Source organism: Thermobia domestica, chromosome 13 (genome assembly GCF_964235325.1).
Source record: "Thermobia domestica chromosome 13, izTheDome1.hap1.1, whole genome shotgun sequence".
Classification (NCBI taxonomy): domain Eukaryota; kingdom Metazoa; phylum Arthropoda; class Insecta; order Zygentoma; family Lepismatidae; genus Thermobia; species Thermobia domestica.
Window position 1 is genome coordinate 130390433 of NC_137466.1, and position 24589 is coordinate 130415021.

General features: G+C 36.4%; 1 protein-coding gene across 1 annotated transcript in view; it reads right to left on the reverse strand.

The window, feature by feature from the left end:
- The window catches only part of LOC145668508 (venom carboxylesterase-6-like), a 57268-nt gene that overhangs the window by 27020 nt on the left and 5659 nt on the right, over nucleotides 1-24589 (reverse strand). Inside the window, exons 2-3 of the mRNA XM_081736475.1 lie at nucleotides 13896-14042; nucleotides 65-209 (exon numbers count right to left, since the gene is read on the reverse strand). Coding sequence (XP_081592601.1) covers nucleotides 65-209; nucleotides 13896-14042 — 292 coding nt within the window. The remainder of the gene's footprint in view (nucleotides 1-64; nucleotides 210-13895; nucleotides 14043-24589) is intronic.

Sequence of the window (24589 nt, forward strand, 5' to 3'; positions counted from 1 at the left end):
AAGTCCAAGTGTTCATACTCAACCTCGTAGTCTGGACTTGTAAGTAGCAAATTGAAAAACTTACCAAGAGGACCCAATCGATAATTCACGGTGACGAGTACGATGTCTTTATCCATGAGATGCTCTGGTCCATAAATGTTAGCGTTGCCTCCCAACCACCCACCACTGTGGAACCACACCATAACATCAGCACCGGGGGAAGTCTTTGTCTGAAAAGAAATATATATATATTAAGGTGATGGTACTTGGAATGATTTGTTTAGAAATAAATATATAGCTATACATTAAAATATCAAGTAATGATGCTGTAAGTATGAGGAATTCGTTCCAAATATTTACTTTACATAGAGAGGAACATCGGTATTATAGGCTATTACTTCATCTTCTGTATACTCAGGAAACACGCAATCCATGTTACAACATTACGAGGCGGGGAGGATGTTTCACTTACAGAAATGCTAAACACTGAAGTGATGGTGATCCTTGCAAACTTCTTCCCTCTAACCCCCTTACTATAATACCATTGGCTCCCCAAAATTAAAGCATCCCACCGAATAATGCGTACGGGACATTTTAGTGAATTCGAGAAAAATGGAGAAAAACTATACAGGAACTACAGGATCATTTCGGTCAGAGACCAGTTCGTCAGCATACTGGTTCCATTACGTGGGCAATAGAGAGAAAGAAAAAAAAAGCCTTTTAGTGTAAGTGATGTTCCGTACAGCTCTTGATTCCCTAGTAATTCAGCACATTTCAAAATATGCCATACAATGTTATTCGATGGGATGCTTCTACTATAAAGTAGGTCACAATAATATCCGTAGAAGTCTGAGGGAGGTGCCTCCAGTGAAAATTCTTCAACAACATTTCGATCCTTGATATTTAAGCGTACAAAATAACTATTCCTTAGTGGCAGTGACTTCACACTTACTGTCAAGAATTTACTTTGTTCCTGAGCTATCGACGGTACATTCGACTAAACGACAATTCGCACACTCGCCCTGCTGAATGAAACGCTTGTAGTACTTCCAACTTACACTTAATTCTCACAATGGGTATCATGTACTATATAGTATACTTCGTTCAAAACCAAATAGGAATGCTAAAGCAGGACATAACGTTTCTATGATGGATTTTGAGGTCTATCAACGTTACTAATATGTGGCCCTAACAAGAAATGTTTTATGAACGAAATTCACAATTTAGCTGCAAAGTGGCGCAAATTCCAAAACTTGTGATCTTTTGAGGAAAAATGCTGAAATAAATGATAATGCGTCTACCTCCAAAGATTATAGTAAGTACTTCCACTATTAAATACATGGGATATTTTTACGGTTAGTCTTTTTTTCAAAGCAATTTTAGTAAAAATTTGTTCCAAAAGCCTAGGAATAGATCGAATCAGTAATAGAAGCAGAGGTATTACACTGGTATACAAATTTTGATCAAGGTTGTGCTTATGTTGGTCTTTCGTCGGTTTCTTAATGATTTGCACCCGCTGAACACGAGTATGGCAGTTATTTTCCCGTAATGTCAAAATTTGTGATAATATAAGCATATCAGATTTTATTAAAACAGTAACATATTATACAATTGTATATTACGAGAACATTGAACTACAAGCATAACACAAACATTGTAGTAGTGCTTCTGTTGATTTTTCATTGGTTTCTTAATGATTTGCACCCGCTGAACACGAGTATGACAGTTACTTTCCCGTAATGTCAAAATTTGTAGTGCTATAAGCATATTAGATTTTACTCAAACAGTAATATATTATACAATTGTGTCTTATAGGAACATGGAATTACAAACATAACACATTTTGGACATCAACTTTCTGGGTAACAAAAATCTACATAACAATACATAAATACTAAAATATATGAATATTACATTTCTTATAAAAATTATATACAAAAGTACTGAGATTGGAGGAAAGTGTTCATCAAGTACTGGAATTCCGTAGTCAAAAGTGAAAGTTAGTGGTTCTTTTTCTTTTGTGGGAAACGTTTACTTCGTCATGGACTAACCCCCAAATATAATCACCCATCATTGCACAGTCCCACCTTTCTTGGTATCTGCTTTCCATTACCTCAATGCCCTTATAGAAACGTTCCCCTGCTCTTCGCTAACATCTCCTTAATTCTCCCTAAAGAAATCCAAGTACGAATGTAGCATATGTAATTTTAAAGACATTCTACATCCCAATGCTCGATATTGATCAATGAGTGTCTTAACTTGGTGTTCAAACGCTTCACTTCGGTTCTGCACAAGAAATCCCGTCACCAATTTATGAAAGGCCCCCCCAAGCGTTTCTTTCCAACTCCGTCATTTTTTGTTTAAGTGGACCACTATTAAGCATGACATGAATCTGAGGTCCTGTGAAAATGCCAGCTAGAACTTTTGCCTATGATAAAGCTGGAAACATTTGTTTGATACATTGTAGTGCAGGTGAATTGCGACCCAGAGCTTTCACAAATTGTTTTGCCAGTCCGAGGTTAATATGTAATGTTGGCATGAGAATCTTCTCCCTGGGCACTAATGCTTCATTTATCACATTATGTGTTCCTGGAATAAGCTCCGTTCTTTCAGGCCACGTGGTTTGATCATAATGCTGGTTAGTTGTCCGACTGTCCCACAGACATAGAAAGCAGGAATATTTAGTATAACCACTTTGCAACCCAAGAAAAAAACCAATAATTTTGAAATCCCCACACACGTCCCATTGATGTTCCTAATATTTTGTTTTCTCCAAAATCAGCTTCACACTTGAATAACTCTATTTAATCAATTTACAATTCTGCTATGTATCTTTAGAATCTATATTCTCTGTTTCGTACTCCGAACAATTATCTTTAATAACAAATGCGATACCATCTAGCAAGTATCGAAGTAAAAGGACGCAAATACTCTGCATAAATCAGTACAGGAGAAAAATAAAACATGCTTATATCATTGAAAATATTGACACTACATAAACATAAGTGCCAGATTCGTGTTCAGGGAGTCAAAATACATAAAAATTCATCAAGAAATAATAATAAGCAAAATTTTGTATACCAGTGTTATTCAACCAGTTAAAACTTTTCAGGCTGCCGGCACCGTTTGTTGAAAGATTATCTTCACTTCTAGTATTTATAGAGAAAAAGTCTATTACTATGATTGAAAGCCAACATATAAAAAATATCAACATGGAGATGCTATACGATTTAATTCTAATCACTATTACTATTATCATTGGAACAAATAATAATAATAATAATAATAATAATAATACAATCATGTAGTAATAAAATGAATAGTATAAGTCAACTTACTATACTGATCAAAGGACGGGTTGTTAAATACTAATCATATAAGCCTGATTATTGTCTGTATTTGAATCTTGTTTGTGTAAAACTTTATGAAATATAATGAACATATACTGACACTAATCTATGTTGGACACACCGGTTTCATTGGAAAGTATCCACTTAGGTGGTTACGGACGAGACGAGACAAGAAATAAATTTTTGTCGTCTCGATTGTCGAAATTTTTTTTCTAGTCGCGTCTCGTTCTGTAAATTTATGTACAAAATTTAAGCTCTGATTTGCTTTTTAATTACATCTAGACAGAGGCGGATATAGCCCGGGGCCTGGGGGCCTAGGCTCCCCAGTTTTTGAGTGACAAAACTAATTTAAGCTATTATTTATATATATTTGAAAGTTTATAGTGAACTCATGATATACCTATCATAGTCTGGGTTCTGGTTATCCCCCAGGTTTTACCTTCTAGAACTGCTACTGCTTATCAGAATCCTTCCGCATCACGAGAGATCCACGACGGGTGTGATGTAACAACATTCAATTAATATTTATTTTGAATTGGATTTAAGTTTATCATCCCGTTCAGCACCGAGGCTCTGTGAGACGTGGACCTACAGCTCACTATGGGACCCGAACCACATGAGCTTTTGCTAGGAAACAAACCCGGGTCTCACGCGCCAAAGACAATTACTCTAACCTTATAACCATGAGGCAGCTCAAAACCAAATTTTATTATTGGAGGACATCGTGTAATGATCTGCGCATCTTTAAAAGATGATAAATGCTCCTCGTTGTGTTCGTTTATATAAATTTATAGTTTTTTATTTTTACTATGGATCATATAACACTAAAGCAGTGTGTGAAATTTAAGACTTGGATGAACTAGTGTTGCCCACGAAATTCGAGAAATTTCTTATCGTCTCGAAATCGAGATGAGAATTGTTATCTTTTTAGTCTCGTCTCGAATTTGAAAGTTCACTTCCCGCCACATGGGCAAAACCAATGGTCAATCTGCAGAACATAAGTGTATGTTGAAGCGAAATCTATTACGAATTGTATCAGGAAGTTTAAAAGGTATTGAGCCTTTAGTCATTTGACAGCTGACAGTCGAAACCATTAGATGTGCAAAAAGTGGAGGAATTCTTATGATTAAACTTAAGGTATTGCGCTGTGAAGATGGGCGTACTTTCCGCAAAACTGCTCTATACATTATTACAATTTTATTTCAACAAAGACGCAAATGGTAAGCAGGCCGGTGGAAAAAAAAAAAACTATGCTGTTTATGGGTAAGATAAGTTATCAAAAACTACAGCCAAAAAGTTTGTCAGGTGCTTTCATTCCTGAAATCTGGATGTCCAATTAAGATGCTCCTCGCAGTGGTTGACCAATCACAGCGAAAGTAGATAATATTCTGGCAAAAGTCGAGGAAGACCGGCATGTAAGCAGTTATGACGTTGTTAGTGACTGAAACACTCAATACTAAATAGTGTTAAACCATTTGGAGAAAGCTGACTACAAAAAGAAGCTCGGCATTTGGGTCCCACATAAACATTTACTCCGTCGAATTTCTATCTGCGTATCCAAGGTGACCAGACGTCCCGTTTTAGCCGGGACAGTCCCTTTTTTCCAACCACTGTCCCGTTTTTTAATGATTCTCGAACGGGACGCCTAAATGCCCCGTTTTTAAGTAAAAATGACCTAGGTGTCCCGTAATTATTATTCAAAATATAAATCGTCAATGCAAATTCTACTCTCTTCCGTACCAACACTCGTTGCCAAGGTTCAGCCGTGTCTACAACTTTAGAATTTTCAAATGGGAATTGAGTGTTTGTGGTTCAAGTGGGAATTGAGTGGGAATTCTGAGTGTTCAACTAGTTAAAAGAATTGTTGGGTAGAACTTGCAATCGGGAACAATTATTTGTTGTGTGGTACACGTAAAGTTAGAAACGGTGTGTTGTCACTCTTACTTGCGTATTTTGTAAATTGAGAACACTGCTGAGTCCCAAAATGCAATCTGGAAGTCAGATATCCCTCCTTCCCCTCCGTAGCCGATTCATATGCGTCCCGTTTTCGCAAGTGAAAATTCTGGTCACCTTGTGCGAATCTCTACTAAAATGTAACAAACTCGAGCCAGTTTTGAAGCTGTTGATTACAAGTGATGAAAAATGGATAATATGTGAAAGACATCGTGGTCGAAGCGGGGAGAAGTTCCACAATCTATGGCAAAGCCCAAACTAATGTCCACGAATGTTATGCTGTATGTTTGGTGGATTGGAAGGGCATCGTGTATCACGAGCTTCGTGTTATCAGAAAAACGATAGAATCGGACCTGTATTGTCGATAGTTATCGCGGATACAGCTAGCAATTCGAAAAAAATGATCGGAACTAGTCAACAGAAAGGTTTTCGTATATCACGCTGACAACGTCAGACCGTATACCTACACCTTTAACGACCCATCAGAAATTGAGAGAACTTGGATGGGAGGTTTTAATGCATCCACGGTATAAGTCGGACCTGGCATCGTCCGAGTATGGTTTGTTTCAGTCTTTGCAGAGCTCCCTGAATGATGTTAAGTTAGTTTCAAAACAACGTTGTGAAATTCACGTGTCATAATTATTTGAACAGAAGCTTTAAGGACGGGATTATAGTGTTGCCGGAAAAATGATAAAATGTTATCTAGCAGTATCAAACCCGTTATTTTTAAATCACGATAAATATATTCCCAAATTTTGACCTCCAAAGACTCAATATTTTAAAGACAACCTGATAACATACGGATTTCTAATGCAAAAATTTAACATTAACAGAAATGATCGTAAAGCTGAGGACTCAATTCAATATCGATTATGAAACGAAAGAGGGAACGCAGGAGAACGTGGCAAAATATTGTCCAAGCTGAAATGCAGTAGCATTTGCTAGTAGGAAGTTAATACAAGTAACTATTAGATGAATTACAAATTGGAACTCACAAATGAATCATTCTTGAAGAGTGAAAAGGGACGTAGGGGTTCTCAGATTTTACGTTTTCCCCGTAAGTTTTACGTTTTTCTCGTACATTTTACGGGCCGCGGTGGCTCAGTGGTAGAGCGTTCACCTCTGGTGCTTGGGGTCCCGGGTTCAAACCCTGCTCCCGCCAAGTGAACTTTGGGTGGACAAACACCGTGTGCGTGGGTTTTCTCAGGGTTCTCCTATTTTCTTCATTCCACCATTTCATTCATATCTCATCACCACCGTCTCCTTTAGCCTAAACGGCATAACCGTGGGACGTAAAACTCAAAAAATTCATTTCGTACATTTTACGTTAAACGTTTTAATTTTCACCGTAAAACTATTTATTTCGAATGTTTTAGTAAATAACAAAAATATCAGTCTTGGACACTTTTAAAATGTTTTTATAAGTTAGCACGAATAAATTAGAACAGGTTTCTCGCAAATGGTTAACAAAACGATTTAGTCGTCATTTGGCCTGATTCGGGGGCCCGGTGGCTCTGGTGCTTGGGGTCCCGGGTTCATTTCCAGCCCCCGCCAAGTGAACTTTGTGGTGGACAAACATTGTGTGCGTGGGTTTCCTCGGGGTTCTCCCGTTTCCTCCCACTTTCTTCATTCCACCACTTCATTCATTACTCATCATCGCCGTGTCCTTTAGCCTAACCGGCATAACCGTGGGACGTAAAACTCAAAGATTTAATTTTTTGGCCTAATTTACACTTTGCCTAACACTTTATCAGATAATAATCGCATCCACCATTTTACGTGAAATGCCAATTCCCATTTGGCCTAACTCCCATTACGCCTAATGATCTTATTAGGAAGGAAAAACCCTCTATATAGACGATCTGACAGTGTTTCCATACTTATACATAAATAAATCACAGACACATTTAAAAGCCCTTGTTGACAAAAGCAACGATTACACAGCCATACACAAAATAAATAAATAAAATAAAATAAAATAAAAGTTCTGTGCACCGGGTTCCAGGGTATGGAATCGATGAACTTTGTTAAGAAGCTGTCAGTTTCGTTAAGTAGTGCTGATTCAGTGCAGAGGCTTGATTATTATTGCTATTCATTGCAGAGTTTATTGTTATTATTTATTATTATGTCTGTATCATTTCTGAGGAGCAGAAAAGGCGGAAAGCTTTTGTGTTATGAGGATTATGTGTATCGTATAAACAGACAAGTGAAACATAAGACATAACGATAGTTCTCTGTGAAAATGAAGTAATGTCGAAGTCTGGAACACACACATACATGGACCAACCACGAGGCAGGTTAAGAATAAGCGTGTTATTGAAACAATGAAAAGCAGAGCAAGCGGAGAACCAACATCAATCCAGGCAATTTATAGGTAATATTTTTTGTTATACAGTTTCTGATAGACTATATGTTTTCACTAAACAGACTCCTTCTCGAACTATTATGCTTTCTTATTAAGAAATGAAGCCAGTGGAAATTTTAACGTAGTATGTAGTCATGCTTTGATTTCACATAATTCAAGTTTTTATATAAATGTGCATCATAAAACATTTTTGCTTGTATTTTTTTCTTGGTATTCACAGTCATATAGTTAGCAGTAAATAGCAACTTTTTGAAAAGGTAATTTGGTATACAGCACATTTTAATTAACTAAGTCAATATTGTTCTTATTAACAAGGAGGAAGTTCTTGGACGAAGTATGACGAAAGAAGAAATAGCAGAAATTCCAACTTTCGATGCTGTGAGATCAGGACAAGGAATAGGAACGCTGTGCAGATTCCATGCACGATTGAAGAGTTAACTAAGAATTTTCTTCTAATAGATGACGGAAGAGATTCCAGTCGTATTATTGTAAGTTTCTTCTCATTTTTGTTTCTTACATATCTTTTTCTGATTTTATTTTGATATCAGTCGTCTGTCATTAGCGTAATTAGATCTATGTTTATATTTAAGATTTTCTTGCCTTATGTATTGTTAGTAACAAGTTAACTACGAGCGGGCTCATTATAAATATAATTCATTATTATTTATTGTAAAAAAAATCAAGATATCGCTCTCCTAGATCTAGAATAATTATATTTCTTAGTCATTCTAAAGTGTTTTACACTTTCTTCTTATTTACAGGTATTTGGAACTATGGAAAATCTGAACAAACTATGTTCCGGCAAGACCGTTATTATGGATAGTACATTCAAGTGTATACCTCCGTTGTTTGGACAATTATATACCCTACACGGAAATTACTTAGGGTAATCGTTTGCATTTCTTTCTGTTTGTTGCCTTCAAAATCTCAGAACATATACATATGTCTGTTTAGCCTTATTAAAGAGGTAGCAAAGGCAGAGAATATTGACTGTAAAGTGCAGGACGTTATAATTGATTTTGAGAAAGCTTCAATGAATGATATTGAGGAACGTTATCCTAATGTTATGATTCATGGGTGTTTTTTTCATTATGGACAATGCATTTGGAGGCAAGTATAGGAGCTAGGTTTATATCCTCTGTACAGAGAACATGTGGATGTTAGGAAGTGGATTCGACATGCTGGAGATTTTCCAATTGTTCCTCTTGAAAGAATCAGCGAGGCATATTTGTATTTACAGGAAGGTGGTCCTGATGTCAGATAACAGCATGAATTTCATGACTACATGGTAGAGACGTGGGTTGATGATACGGACGCTACATTCTCTCCGTAAGTAGTTGTGCAAAATGTTTTCATTTTTAAAGTTTGTTAATAGTAATTATACTCACAACTTTTATAGTAGTTGAAATAAAAACTTACAAGGCAACCGGTATTTTCAAATAAACTTAATTGTTCTCTGTTTAATATTTTAATTGATTAATAATTTATTACAGTAATACTTAATACTTAATATATAACTAATTAATATTTAAGAATCTTATTTCCTATACTCGCTTACATTTTATAGCCTACTAAAAAATGAAGGAACAATGATTTTTTTTAAAGGATCATCTGGAATCACTTTGGCAGTAACGCAGAAAGAACTACCAATAAAGTAGAAGGTTAGCATTCTAAATGGAACAAGCGCTTTTTCAGACACCATCCGAATATATTCACGTTTATTCACCAAATGTAGTCGGATCAGATGGAAAATGAGAAGACGATGCAATTGTTGGGGATTGGGAATCGTGGGGTGCAGCAAAAACGAAAGTCGAAAAGGCTGAATGATAGCGTCAATGTGTTGGAAGAGAGATTACGAAACGAAGAAATTTCCTTATTTTCTTATGTAGACGCTATACGCTATTATATACATATATGTGATGTGTGATTCAGAAGAGCTCACCGCGTAGAAGTGAGTGTAATACGTTGTAAATTTGTGATGCTGTGCTGCTGACAAAGGCTAACTAATGTTATGCCTGCTCCCGGACAACTGTGTGTGTATTCACACTCTATAGCAGCGTTTCCCAACCGGTGTGCCGCGGCACACTGGTGTGCCGTGAATGGGCCGCTGGTGTGCCGCGAGGAATCGAAACAATTATTAATTTTATAGCAATCAAATTGCAAAAGGTAGGGAAAAATGTATATTTGTATTTCACATTACTATGAAACTCTACTGTGAATCTACAATTTTAAGTTTCATACCGGGTTACTGTTCTGTACATTTCTAATGTTGGAAAAAAATGGTTATCATTGTTATGACCATTATTGCTTCTTTGTTGTTGCAGACTATTTCCTAACTTAAAAATTTAAAATATCATTCAATCCTTTCGACAAAGTACCTACATTTGTGTTTTAAAAGTAAATGAGATTTGTTTGTTCGTTCGTTATTTAGTGATCTTCCTTCTTAGTAAAAGGATGGATACAGTTTTTAAAAAGAAAGCGTATTTTTAAAAACTTGAGTCTAATATTTCATTGCAATTGTTTTCTATTTTTAAATTAGAATGAAAAATAAGCATAATGATTTACCACAAAAAAAAAAAAAAAAAAAAACAATGATCGAGCTTTCTTCTCTGTGAGTAGGAGACCAATAATCACAGAAAAAATACCAGTTTTATATTTACAAGTAATAATATCTATAAGTGTGCCGCGAGAATCCAAGTAACACCCGTAGTGTGCCGCAAGTTGAAAAAGGTTGGGAAACGCTGCTCTATAGTTACAATATTTTATATCTGAAATATATTTTGTTATAGTTATTTGAAATGACAGTTTTTTTAAATAGCAAACTTAGTTCTTCGTTATGATAAGTTGTTAATATGCTCGTAGTAATTTCTTTGATGTAAGATGTTTTTTTTTGTATATTTGAAATATTTTATATGTTATATTTAGTTGAAATAAATTTGGATTTTGTATGTAAGTTTCTGTCATTTATGTATAAGTATGGAAACCCTGCCAGATCTGCTATATAGGGAGTATTTCCTTCCTGATAAAATCGTTAGGCGTAATGGGAATTATGCCAAGTGGGAATTGGCATTTCACCTAAAATGGCGGATGTGATTATTATCTGTGATTGACAGCTGATAAACTATTAGGCAAAGTGGGAAGACACCTAACAAAACAACCCATCAATGTGACTTACAGTAGTATTCAGAGAGGAAATGAAACAGATTGTGCTTTTATCTCATATCTAACCGGAACCATCAACTCAAGAATGATTAGGTTTTAGTATCTTAGACTTCGTTTGTCCACACTGTCTCGATCGTATCTCAGTTTCGATTAATCATGATATACTGATGTTAGGAACAGAAGCTACGTGAACTAATACAAGCAGAACTCCGAGTGGTTGTGAATATCAATGTGTCCTTCAAGGATATTTTAAAGGTACAAGAAGGGTATCAGACTGTAAAATGGAAGCTTTTAGTTTTACGTCCAATGATTATGCTGTGCAGGCTAAAGCAGAGTGTAATGATGAGAAATGCACAAAAATAGTGGAATGAAATATGGGAGGAAACGGGAGAACCCTGAGAAAACCCACACACACGGTGTTTGTCCGCCACAAAGCTCATTGGTCGCGAACTGAGAACGAACCAGGACCCCACAAGAAGTATGCTCTACCACTAAGTTATCGCGGTCCTATTATGTTAAGAGATGCAAAGTCTTTATTAAGATGCAATAAAAAGGCAAGAAAAATTTGATTGAGAAGTGTGATGGAAAAGACAAACAATTTTCAAATGGAATGTACTTTATATACATGACGTAAAGTCTATGATGCTAATATATTTTATCAAGATCGGATGAGTTCCTAAATAACGTGACCTATTCACTGATCTTTTCAAATCAACTGAAGGCTAATAGATTATTTTTTTTAAATAAAAATATATAAAGATAAAGCCAACTTCAAACGTGGCAAAAGAAAAATGCTTATTCCTATAAAAAAAAGTCTGCCATGTGTGTTAGGAGTGCACTTTTACAATCTGAAAAATTAAGAGAGAGAGAGAGAGAGAGAGAGAGAGAGAGAGAGAGAGAGAGAGAAATGGGAAAAGGAGAGGAGGGATTAGGAGAATAGAATAAAGAAGTGTTGGCAGTAGTCATATAGTATCCTGCACTAGTCCACTAGTAGTATTCCTGAAAAATCATTGGCTAACCCAGGGTTTTCAAACTGTTCTGGCGCGCCTCTCTGGGGAGGCGCCGAAGATTGTCAGGGGAGGCGCGAGGACTTCTACAAAATATACAATAGGAAGAAACATATTTATAATGCAATACGCATACTTAAGTTTGCACCCTTCTTGTTTAGTAATACATAGTGGACTAAGCCTTTGTATCACCTCTGCTGCACATATGATCAGGGATGACCCTTTCACCTTTGGCTTAAACGTGTATAATGTTTCTTTGATGGCCATTAATGATCTTCTACTTTATCTCTGTAGAATAGTATGTCTTCTTAAATGTCTTTGGAATTTCGCGCGACGCCATGTTAGCCGAATATTTCTTTCTCTTAATTTTCTGTTATTTTTGAAACGATTCTTGAGTTTTAATCTTTTATAAAGTACTACAGCAATTAACAAATAGTCTTATTTGTTTTACTTTCATTGGTCGAAGCCGTCTTGCCATTTCAAAATATGTGCTCAGATTTAATAAATTGTGTGACTCAAAACAAGCTCATACATTCCATTAACTTTGCTCAACATTTAAATGTGCCGGTTTTAATTATTTGAATTTCCTCTCTGCTCGTAGTTTTCAATTTTAACATAAATATCTGTCTCACCAGAATTTATAATTATTAACACCGGCTAATAACATTAAAAGGTGTAGTCAGTGTGTGCAATGTACATAGATTACCTGTGTTACTGATATATTTCCATTAGTGATTAATAAATGAAACATAGTTTATCATAGTGATTGTCTTTCTTTTAGGGACACATCTATTTATGTTGTTGATACACTTCATTTTTGACAGGGGAGGCGCGTTCAGATTTTGGTGGTTGAGGGAGCCTCAACTGCAAAAAGTTTGAAAACCCTTAGGCTACCCTGTCGACTTTCTTGCTTTTGTGTCACCTTTACTTTTATCAATGTGAGATTGCCTACAACATCCTTCTCTCCGTGTCGTTTACTGAGAAAGAACAGAAAACTACAGGACATCACAGAGTATTGAGTTGTTACTGACTGATCTATTATTAATGCCACTTTTGATACTACTGTATACTTAAAAATTACCAACTTTGGTCGTAAGATTCGGTTTAAACTCAAGATCGATCGCTGATTCTCGTAACATTTTGTAGTTTTGTAACGTAATGGATCATCATAATTTTTTCCTTTTTAAGCACGAAGAATCCATATATTTCAAGTTTCTTTTCATATTTGTATCTTGTTTTTTTAAAAAATAAACTCGAACTTGTTTTGTACTATTTGGAGTGTTAATAATTTATTTTGCTAGAATTACCGCTCCACTACTTATAACACTAATTTCGCTAATATTTATTCTCCAAAAATTAATCAATTTTTCAATGTTATTAGCATTTAACGAAGAAAAAAGAAATATCCAAAGATAAGAACTATACCAACTGATAAACCTAATCCAGCTGAATAAAATATGAATTCTAATGAGTATTTTTCGAGTAATTTTTTTTATAAATCTAAAAATTAGTGCTATACGATAACAACGCTACCCATCAAAATTAAACTGATACTGAAGTTAACTGATACTGATACTTTCATCAAACCTTTCACTATGACACTAGCAAGATAAACACTCGAATGACATACAACCCAAAATTGTGATTAATCCTTATGACTAATTTTTGTTTAACTAAGGCCCTAATGAAATATAATCCGAAATTATGATTAATCCTTATGACTTTAATTTTTGTGTAACTATAACATTGTCCGAATATGAAATATGTATCAATCTAAAGATCACGAGGTAATGAAACTGAAATGCTTCAAACAATTAAAACTTCTCACACGCCGTTTTCGCGAAAAATGATTTTTTGTGACGCTAAATAAACATGTCTATTGACAGTAATAAATGATAAGATTGTTGATGTACGAGTTATGCACTGGATATGTTAAGTACATTATTGTTGAATTCCTTTTTCTAACAGCGAAACAAATATTTCTAGCAATGACAAATATACACAGTATATTATATATATATAGTGTCACATTACTACTTATATAATATTAACCTAAAAATAGAAAAAATAAAAGGTTACCATGTGTGTGAAAACATTGAGTGTAAGGCAGTCCTCCTCTCCTTTGACGATTGGAGATGCTTCGAAAATGAAATCTTTCTGAATGCAGACAGGACCATACTCGGTGGCATCCAGAACGCCATCCCAGGGTCCAGGCTCAACAGGAGGCTGTAATAACAAGAGATATATGCATTTAGTATGAGAATACTTTCACCCTTATAATACACTTGTACTTATCTTTTACAAAAATCTACAAATGCATTATTTAACAATGTTTGCAGCGTTCACTAGTACCCTATCATGTTTACATGACAAAAGAAGATATCAATAATACGAAAGTTGAAGATTTAAGTAAATAAGGAAGATGGGATAATTGTCACTTAAAAACTTTCCATGATACAACTTCTAAATTTTTCTGGCATAGTATCACAAAAGAAATATCTACCTCTGAACTTTCTCAATGGTTTTCTAATGATCCTGGAAGTACAAACAGTAGTCCAAATGATGGAAAATCGTACGCCAACTAAATGCCAACGTTGATATGTAGAAAGTTGAAGATTTAAGTAAATAAGGAAGATGGGATAATTGTCACTTAAAAACTTTCCATGATACAGCTTCTAAATTTTTCTGGAATAGTATCACAAAAGAAATATCTACCTCAGAACTTTCTCAATGGTTTTCTAATGATCCTGGAAGTACAAACAGTAGTCCAAATGATGGAAAATGGTACGCCAACTAAATGCCAACGTTGGTATGTAGTAATTGGGTGCTATGCTGAGCACTTGCCAACCAACGTAACCCCCTACAAAATATGTAAAATTATGGTTCAAACTGTTAGATAAATGATGGCAAACTGTCGGTTGGTGAAACACGTATTTCAAACTACGTTGGGTGAACGTATTTTTATTTTTGCAATTATCCAAACGTGCTGTAAGGGAATTCCCATTCATAGCATAGCCTTATTAAAAGTTCTTATTGTGCAAATTTCACACATTCTTAACACAAAATTTTAGCTGTTAATTGAGTCAAATGTTTCATCCTTAAAATTTATGACTCAGTTTGCGTCATTAACCCCTTTTATGGCCATCCGAACAGATGATTATAAAGATGTTTCATTCAAAGTCAAATGGGAAAACAGTCACCGTCTATGAATACTGGGCTTAAGATTAAAGGACACTGTCTTGACTTTGAATCTTATTTTATGTTATCGCATCAAGCACATTTTACCTGGTAAGCCTAGCACATAATTTCTTCGGGTATCGGGTTTTGGGCTCTTGAGTGCTAAGGAGGTTAAAATTGAAAAAATGAACTTTTGGAACTAAGTAGCAAACTTTAATTAGATTACGTTAAACAACTAAATGAAACAGTTTTGCACCATATGCAAAATAAGATATAAAAAGTTTCACTGAGTAATTATTGTAATTTTCCACAGTAAGTATTAGAATAGCGAAAGAAATGACAGAGGAACGCGGTTGAAATGGTGTTCAATATGGATGTTGCATCTCGCTAACGCTATGTAAGAAACAGTAAACTTCTGTATAATTAAAACGGTATCTGACTAGAAGGAAGAATAATTAGGTACTTACGGTTTGCAGATGATATTGGCACTTGCTGAGAAATCTGAAGAGAAAATTAATGAGATGTGCAAAATACCTGAGGAAACGTTGCCAAGAATATAGGATGAAAATATATGTAAGAAAGACAAAAGCCATGGTGATTGAAACTAAGCAGTCGGTACCAAATCTATACGAGGATAGCAAATATGTTACGTTTTACCTTTTCTTTTCTTTTTTCTGAGATCTAAACATTGGCAAAGATTGGTAATGGTTTAATCGAAAGTTTCCTATTTACCGGTAGGCTATATGTTCGTTGTAACGAGTGAAATGAAAGCATTTCCAATTAATAAAAAGTATTTAGATTTACTTTCCTGTAAAATTGTACTTGATGTATGTATCACATTTTGCCATAAAATGTTTCGTAAAAATTAAATTAAAACTTTCAGTTTTATGTTCCCCGGTTATTTTATGTATGCTAAAGGAAACGGTGAAACTGGAAAACTCGAGAAGACTCACGCACATGGAGTTTTGTTCACCAAAAAGCCTTTTTGGCGCTAGATGCATCAAACCAGAGATCTCACACACTAACAATGTAACTGTGAATAATAAAATATTTCGTAAGTAGTAAAGTGGTCTATGGGGTAAAAACATGGAAACTACGCTAAAACGATGAAACGACTAGAGTCTTTAGAACTGTGAGTATGAAGAAGAACAATGAGAAATAGCTGGATCAAACGAAAAAGTAATAAGCAAGTGTTAGGAATAAAATGAAATGAAATGAAATCTTTAAGTCTTACGCCCCACGGTTATGCCGGTTAGGCTAAAGGACACGGTGAAGATCAGAAATGAATAAAATGGTGGAATGAAAGAAGTGGGAGGAAACGGGAGAACCCCGAAAAAACCCACGAGCACGATGTTTGTCCACCACAAAGTCCACACCGCGCGAGCTGGGATCGAACCAGGGACCCCAAGCACCGGAGGTGAACGCTCTACCACTGAGCCACCGCGTCCCCAAGTGTTAGGAACAGTAGGAGAGAATAGTCTTAGATGTAATTAAAAAGAGGAAGAGAAACTGAGACGTTAGCTAAGATGAAATTGTAGAGTGATAGAAAGCACAGTGGTAGGAAAAAGAGGGAGAGGCGAAAGAGGCTACAATTAGAGAACAGTATTAAAACGGAAATTGTTACGTCAAGACGAAAAGGTTTGCAGAAGACCTTGGTGCATGCAAGCTTCTTTGTTGTAGTAAATGACTTAATTTTAATGGCAAAATATATGATGATTATGATAAGAACAGAAAATCGCAATAGTTCTTTATGTTACAACTCCATACGAAATAAATGTATTTATTAACGCGATTCTAGTAAGTTTAAAAATGTGTGTGAAATGAAAACACTACTGTGTTCCATAGCAACGCCCAGATCCATCTAACTAGCTTCAGGCACTGCAAGGAAAGTTGCATCTCATGTTCTGTCTGTGTATCGAAGGCCAAAATGGGCGTTTAGCGTAACTTGCAACACATAAAAGGGAATAGATTACTCGCTCGTTTTCGCTTCTTGTCTGAACAGATTCAGGACTAGATTTACCGTTAAGACCAGGCATACGGGCGCACGTTCGAACGAAATTTAATAAGCAAGACGAAAAAATACTAAAATTGAATAATAATAATAATAATAATAATAATAATAATAATAATAATAATAATAATAATAATAATAATAATAATAAAAAATACATTTTTATATACTGTTTCATAATACCTTTTTCTCATGTTTTACTTATATTTATAATTTTAGTGTGAATAAAGAGAAATATTGAAAAAGGTGACTGTATTTCTTATAATCAAAATATTCATTTTTTATTACAATAGAAAATAATTCTACAATTAAAACAATTTTCCTAATTATTTTAGCTATAATTACGCGAAAGCATATCTTTTAGTATTTGAATATTCGCACTATAACAGACGAAAGTTCATTATTTTATTATTACACTACTGCATATTTTAAAAGTAAAACTATTATTCTTTGTAGCTTCTTTTTTAAATGTAACGATTCAAATCTTCCTTTACATCAAATTCAAAATGAAAATCCAATAAAATTTATATAAAAAAATAAATAAAAAAGTTGAAAATGAAATTAAATCTAAGTTTTATGTCCCACGGTTATGCCGGTTAGGCTAAAGGAGACGGTCATAATGAGTAATGAATGAAATGGTGAATGAAGAAAGTGGGAGCAAACGGGAGAACCCCGAGGAAACCCACGAACACGGTGTTTGTCTACCACAAAGTTCACTTGGCGGGGGCTGGGATCGAACCCGGGACCCTAAGCACCAGAGGTGAACGCTCTACGACTCTGCCACCGCGGCCCCGGTAGGCTAAAGGAGACGGTGATGATGAGAAATGAATGAAATGATGGAATGAAGAAAGTGGGAGGAAACGGGAAAGCCCCAAGGAAACCCAAGCACACGGTGTTTGTCTACGACAAAAATCACTTGGCTCGAGCTGGGATCGAACCAGGGACCCCTTGCACTAGACATGAAAGCTCTACCACTGAGCCACCGCGGCAGGAACTGTTGCAGGAGTACAATGCAGGACCTAGTCGTCCAGTGTCTGAGTGAACGCTGAGCCAAGAACTGTATGGTGTAGGCATATTCAGTCGCGTAGCCCGGGTACGTCCCAGGCTGACTGCCACACAGAAGAAAAAGTGCCTGGTGTGGGCGAAACAACACCGCCACTGAACTACTGAACAATGGCGACGCATCATGTGGTCCGACGATCCAGCTTCTGCCTCTATTCGAATGACGGCCGGGCCAGAGTGATGCGGCGGACCGGAGAAGCCTACAAAGCAGAGTGTGTGCAACGGGCTGTACAGAAGGGGGGTGGTAGTGTCATGTTTTGGGGATGTATTTCCAGTGCTGCTGTGGGCCCCTTGATAGAGGCGAGCAACCGCATGACAGGTGCGGATTACGTGACTATTCTGGATAATGAGATGGTGCCATTCGTCCAGTTTCTGCAAGATGGCCACATCCCCAAGCCCCAATTCCAAGACGACAACTGCACCGTTCACCGAGTCAGGATTGTGCAGGATTGGTTTGCTGAGCATCAGGTGGACATCCCACATCTTTCCTGGCCTGCCAATTTCCCTGATCTCAACGTGATCGAGAAAATTTGGGACATGTTGGAACGGGTAGTGAAGAAGAGACAGCGACATATCCCCCCATGTTGGCCGCTCTATGTGCCCAATTGTTCCAGGAATGGACCAAACTGGACTTGAATGTCATCCGATCCCACAGTGATAGTATGCCAAACAAAATCAAAGCTGTTATCCGAGCCAGTGGGAATGTAACACGGTATTGACCAATAAAGTACGTACTTCGTAATTTTTTGTCCGGTGTGCTTATGACCTCCTATATTTATGGACACGTTTTATAAGACTTGCTATACAATATTTACGCACACATTCTATAAGACTTTTTATGTTTATGGACACTTTCCACAGGATGTTTCGAAACAATACCGACAACGTTTGGAAGGTGATTCGTGACACCAAGGTAAGACAAAAAGTAGACCAACCTGGGTGCACAAGTGCTTCCTTTCGGAGTTTATAGGCTGCCGAAAACATGAAAAAATGAACTTTAAAGGACCATAGCTCCAAAACTATGGGACCTACCGTAGTCGGGTCAAGAATTCACTTAGGAACTAATATGATATTAGAATATTGATATTAGAATGATGGTATCGGTATCGATACTTAGTATGAATTACCGATATTTGTAAATATATTATATATATATATATATATATATATATATATATATATATATATATATATATATATATATATATATATATATATACCGGCACAGGAACCACATTCTGATAGTTTAGCATATGTCCCAAAAAGACGCCAACTCAGGAACAGAAAAAAAAATCCCCATGAATTGATTTGCCTTGGTTATTCCTAATGTCCAAGAATATTCCAACCGTAATCAGTGGAAGATTTACGGGATTTGGGACTTTTAGGCTGAAGCCCACTCAAATTGCATGATTTCCTTTTTTAAAAAATCTAATGTTAGTTATTCCTATATGTATAAGCTTCAACACCCCACTCCAAGTCTAGTGATTTCTAAAAAAAACGAAGCCTTTGCGAGTGAAGCCACTCTCAAACTATTTTTCTGGATCCGCCACTCTTCATAATTTATTTTCCAACAAGAAATTCATTCCGGCATCTACCTAAAATAGGAAATTTACCTAAATTTAGAAGGCAGAAGGCGCCAGTAGTAATAATTTCCTATCTAAGGGGCATTTTGGATCGGTGCAAAGTAACCCCGATTAGAGGCTGAAACGCCTTCTCCCAGTTTTACTTTGTTTAAAAGTTTAAAACGTTTCACATTTCAATTTCAACTATTGCATCAAAGTCCCATTATACACAGTAGTATTCTACGAAACCGACTTAACTTTGACGGAGATTCTTTTAGGTGATATCTTTCAAATTTTGTCGGCCTTTACAATGACTGCTTTCCATACCTCTACAACAACAAACCCTCCGGGTAATTACCTAGGTAGAACTGATGTTAACCGTCAACATTATAGTCAAAATACAGTTAGATGTTCTATCTTACGGTGGCAGTTGAAACTTCCTCTTTACAGTTCATGGTTTTACTGACCAGAGTTGGCGTGGGTCAATGAAAACTTGACCCACGACCCACTGTCCCACCACCCACCGTGACCCACTCTGACCCACTGTCCCACCACCCACCGTGACCCACTCTGACCCACGACCCACCATGACCCACCACCCACTCTGACTCACCATGACCCACCACCCACTGACCCACCATGACCCACCACCCACTCTGACCCACCGTGAAACACCACCCACCATGAACCATTCATCCACTGTCACCTACTCTGACTCACCAAAATCCATCGTCATCAACTCTGAACACGATCCACGGCCCCTTCTGTACTGACTAAAGAGTTTACACTTGTAATAAAACAAGACTGTGAAATTGTCACTAATCGGAGTTTGAATTTCTAGTCAATCGCTCAAGCACTGTTACAATAACTGTGGATCTGACCTTTACGATATAAAATGGTAAAGTGTTTGTTAGTGAGGAAATTGAAATAGTTCGAGGTGGGGGGAAATTAGTGTGTGCCTAAAATATACTTGTACTAAAAGAGTATTCTTTCAAGTGTTAATTTCTGAACGCATTCCAAAAGAAACTTCTATTCGCAGGAAAATATCCCTGTACAATATGGAAAAGGTTATGGTTTCTCAGTTCACAGTATTTTTCTCACAAAAGACTTGAAAAATCAGTTGTTCATAGGGAATAAAGGTGCTCGGGTACCCTATGTGAGAGCATCTCCATAATGTATGCTCATAATTGTAATTTGTGTAATCACTAAAACACCATGTTAAATTTAAGTTACAAATATGCATAATTACAATTATTATGAATATTTATTCAAAGTAGTTTACCTAAAGCAAAGAAGAGACTTAGTAAAAATTAGGTACAAAGTTGAATAACACAAATAAGCCATTAGTAATCAAGTATACATTTTCCATAACTCGTAATTTTCCACCTTAAAGCAAATCTGAAATTGGGTTTATTTCCTGATGGTAACTTTTTCGTGGTAAATCATCCAAAGCGGAATGATGTCTATCCTTCAGCCAAGAAATAACTAGCTCGTTTACTTTGAGCTTGTCTAGCAGTGGGCCATTATTATTGATGAACAACAAGTTAGATCATCTTTGAGCACTTAGTCTATTTCTAATATCAGTCATTTGTAAATTCAGAAGGGAAAATCCCCGTTCGCACTCTGTCGTGGAAATTGATAATATTTCTACCCGATTTCTGCAACTCCTCATCGACAATCTGCTTGTTAGACTTAAGTCTGATAACGATTTTTCTTTGGTCAGTTTTGAAATATTCAGCAAGAAGTATCATCTTTCTATCACCATACAACGTCTTTTCCATATCGACCATGTTAGTTGGTAATGTCGACTCATGGAGAACAGAAACTTCATCTACCACGCCTTCGATAGGGAATCTTGTGAATAAATTATCAATTAAGCCTGAAAAACTGATGATTTCTTATTTGTTTATAAATTTAATTTTTGTAATTACACATAAAGGTTTGGTGCCATTACCAAGTTCCCTCCCCCGTCTAGAAAGCGAAAGGGAACGAGGTTCCTGGAAAGTGTTCAGAGGTGAATGGGAATTTCCCTCCTTCTTCCCCTTCAATTACCCCATTGCTGTTTGCCATGTGCCAAATTACGATGAATTTAAATTAAATTATCATAGTATAATTATTTCCTTGTTGAATTATTGATACTTTTCAGTGGAAAAAGGATGAAATTTGAAAATTCCAAATCAAGGTAAGTAGACCAACCTAAAGGGAAAAAAGTGTGAAATTTTTCATATAATTATGCGTACAATCCAAACTTAAAATTTCCGTGCAATTAAGCTTACAGTACAAATTTTATGCATATTTTTCTCACAACTTTATGGTTGATTTTAGTTTAGCGTCCCGTTCAGCAGCGAGGCTATATGAGACGTGGACCTACTGATGAACATGGAATCCGAACCACATGAGCTCCCGCCGGGAATCACAACTTTATGGGTTGATTGCCCTGTGCTGTAAGCGCTCCATATAATAAATATAAGCTTCAGCAATTATTATAGTAGAAAGGAATGGATATATGAAGCCAAGCACTGTATTTTTTGTTTCTGATTTTTTTTCTTATATAACATCGATCGTTTTCGATCATTTTTACAAACCAACTCACTACAAATTCTCCATATATAGAAAGTGCCCCACTCCCATAAAGAAGAATTTAAAAAAATGCTAGGATGTTTATTTTCAATAAAGAGTTAATACACTGCATTTCAGCTCCGTAAGTTTAACGGCTTGCGAGATAGGCCTACTAATTTTTTTCCGCAAAAATTCGGATTCTCACTGCCTCCTTTGGATATTATGCATTATAATGAAAGCAATATAACATCCCAGTTTGGATTAAGGCCTAACTATATACCAAAAATAATTTAATTTGACTTTACAATTTGACCGTGATGATCAGGCACACATAGTTACATTCATTTTTTTTTAATAATTTATATATTACAGTGATTCAAAAATGCATTTTTTCCAGTAGTTAGCTCCTCTAAAAACTCACAGGTCTCGAAAGCCAAGTAGTAGTATAAGTACTATTGCTATTATTACAATTAAAAATATCAATATCCAAAAGTGCCTGAAGTTCTTTTTTCACTGGGTTAGATTTACTCACCTCAGGTAAGTAGACAGAAACAAATGGAAAAGGAAGAGAAATGAAGATTTTGAAAGTAAAACGAAGACAAATTTACCAGTCTTCAGAAGATACTGTCTAAAATGCAGTGAACAGAGTGGGCAGGTAGATCATACTGAGTCGGTGGGTCGCAGTGGGTCATGGTGGGTGGTGGGTCGCAGTGGGTGATGGGTCACAGTGGGTCAGATGCTGTTGACCCACGACCCACTGACCCACTCAGAAAACTCGACCCACTTGACCCACTGACCCACCGACTCACTGACCCACTCCATCTCTGTTACTGACAGAGAACTGTGAAACTCTTTTCATATTCTCTGCAAAGTTACCCCTGAAGTGCAAAGTAACACCGTCTTACGGTATCTCATGAGCTTCGTCCTCCAAGTTAGGTAGATGAAACTCGTTATTCCAACTCCTCATTACGAATATCCCAGCTCCTAGAACGTTCCTGTTTTAAGGGGGAACGGGGCATTTTTATATATATTATTTTCCGCCACATTGAAAGAGTCATCGTTTGACGTTTGTTATTACATCATGGGAAAACATCTGAACAGTTTGAAGTGAATTCTGGAATTTACTTAGTACTTAACTCGAACTAGCGTTCTTTCTACCATGTCATTTCTTTCCTAGTGTGTATCCTAAGTGGGATATGCGGGGGTCAACATTTGTGCGGAAAATATAGTATCTCACAAGGGCCTTAGGCTATTAACATGGAACTTGGTATACAAACTCTTCATTAAAAGTAAGCACACATGCTTCTTCCAATGTCCTTTTAAGGAGAGAGGGGATCACCTTCAAATCGACTTTATCTGTTTCTGATCGCCTCACGGAAAGACGGTTGATCGGTTTGAAATGAATTTTGGAACGTAGTTAGTACCCACCCCCCTCAAGCTGGAATTTTATCATGTCACTTTGATTAAAGGGTGTTTCCTAGGTGGGTAAGTGGTTTACAAATTATAACAAAAATATATTAGTTTAAGTTGTTTTATGATTACACTTTAGGCCTACCGCTCACTGGCAACATTTTGTCGGGCAACTATCTTGTTGCTCTGGCTAAATGCATTGAGTCTTATGGGAATCCGCTCACTGAGGCGACAGCGACAGAAAAGTTGCCGAGGTGTCGCCAAGCAGGGCGACAGCAGGGCAACAGCTCGGCGACGGAACAGTTGCGCAACATCTAAAAATGCATTGAGTCTTATGGGAGTCCGCTCACTGAGGCGACGGCGACAAAAAAGTTGCCGAGGTACCTCCAAATAGAAAGGTAAAAAATAAATGTTTTCTACAAGTTTTTTCACGTAACAGTTCGTTCCGTGTGTAGCGCGTGAAAAGAAGTGTTCGCAATGGAAACTAACACATTCTTTGATTAGTGACTAGCATGTCTTTAGTGATAAAGAATATGAAAAATTAATTGAGGATATAGAGAAACGCTCAGCGTTAAAGGAGAAATATATATAAAGAAGAAATTATGGAAGGAAGTGTGTTTCGCTGTTATAAGAAACTAGAATGAGCTTTCCAGCTAAGAAAAAACAACATAGACAGGTGCATTTTTCGATAATGACATATCGCTGTCATACTACACACTACTACTTTCATTAATTTCCCACAACTAGAAAAAAATACAGATAAAATTATCATTTTCAAGTTTCTTTCCATTTCAAATAGCTATAAAGAACAAAAAAACTGTAGTGTATAAAACTGGCCGATTTTAAAACGTGAAGAATACGCGGGAAGAACGAAGAAAGCCAATTTTTATTTTATGGCTATACGTAGAACATTGAGAGTACAGTTACTGTACAGTGTTGTCGGATTGCCGCTTTTGTTAGTTTCGTTCTGTTAGTTATTTCCAGTCGTTTTA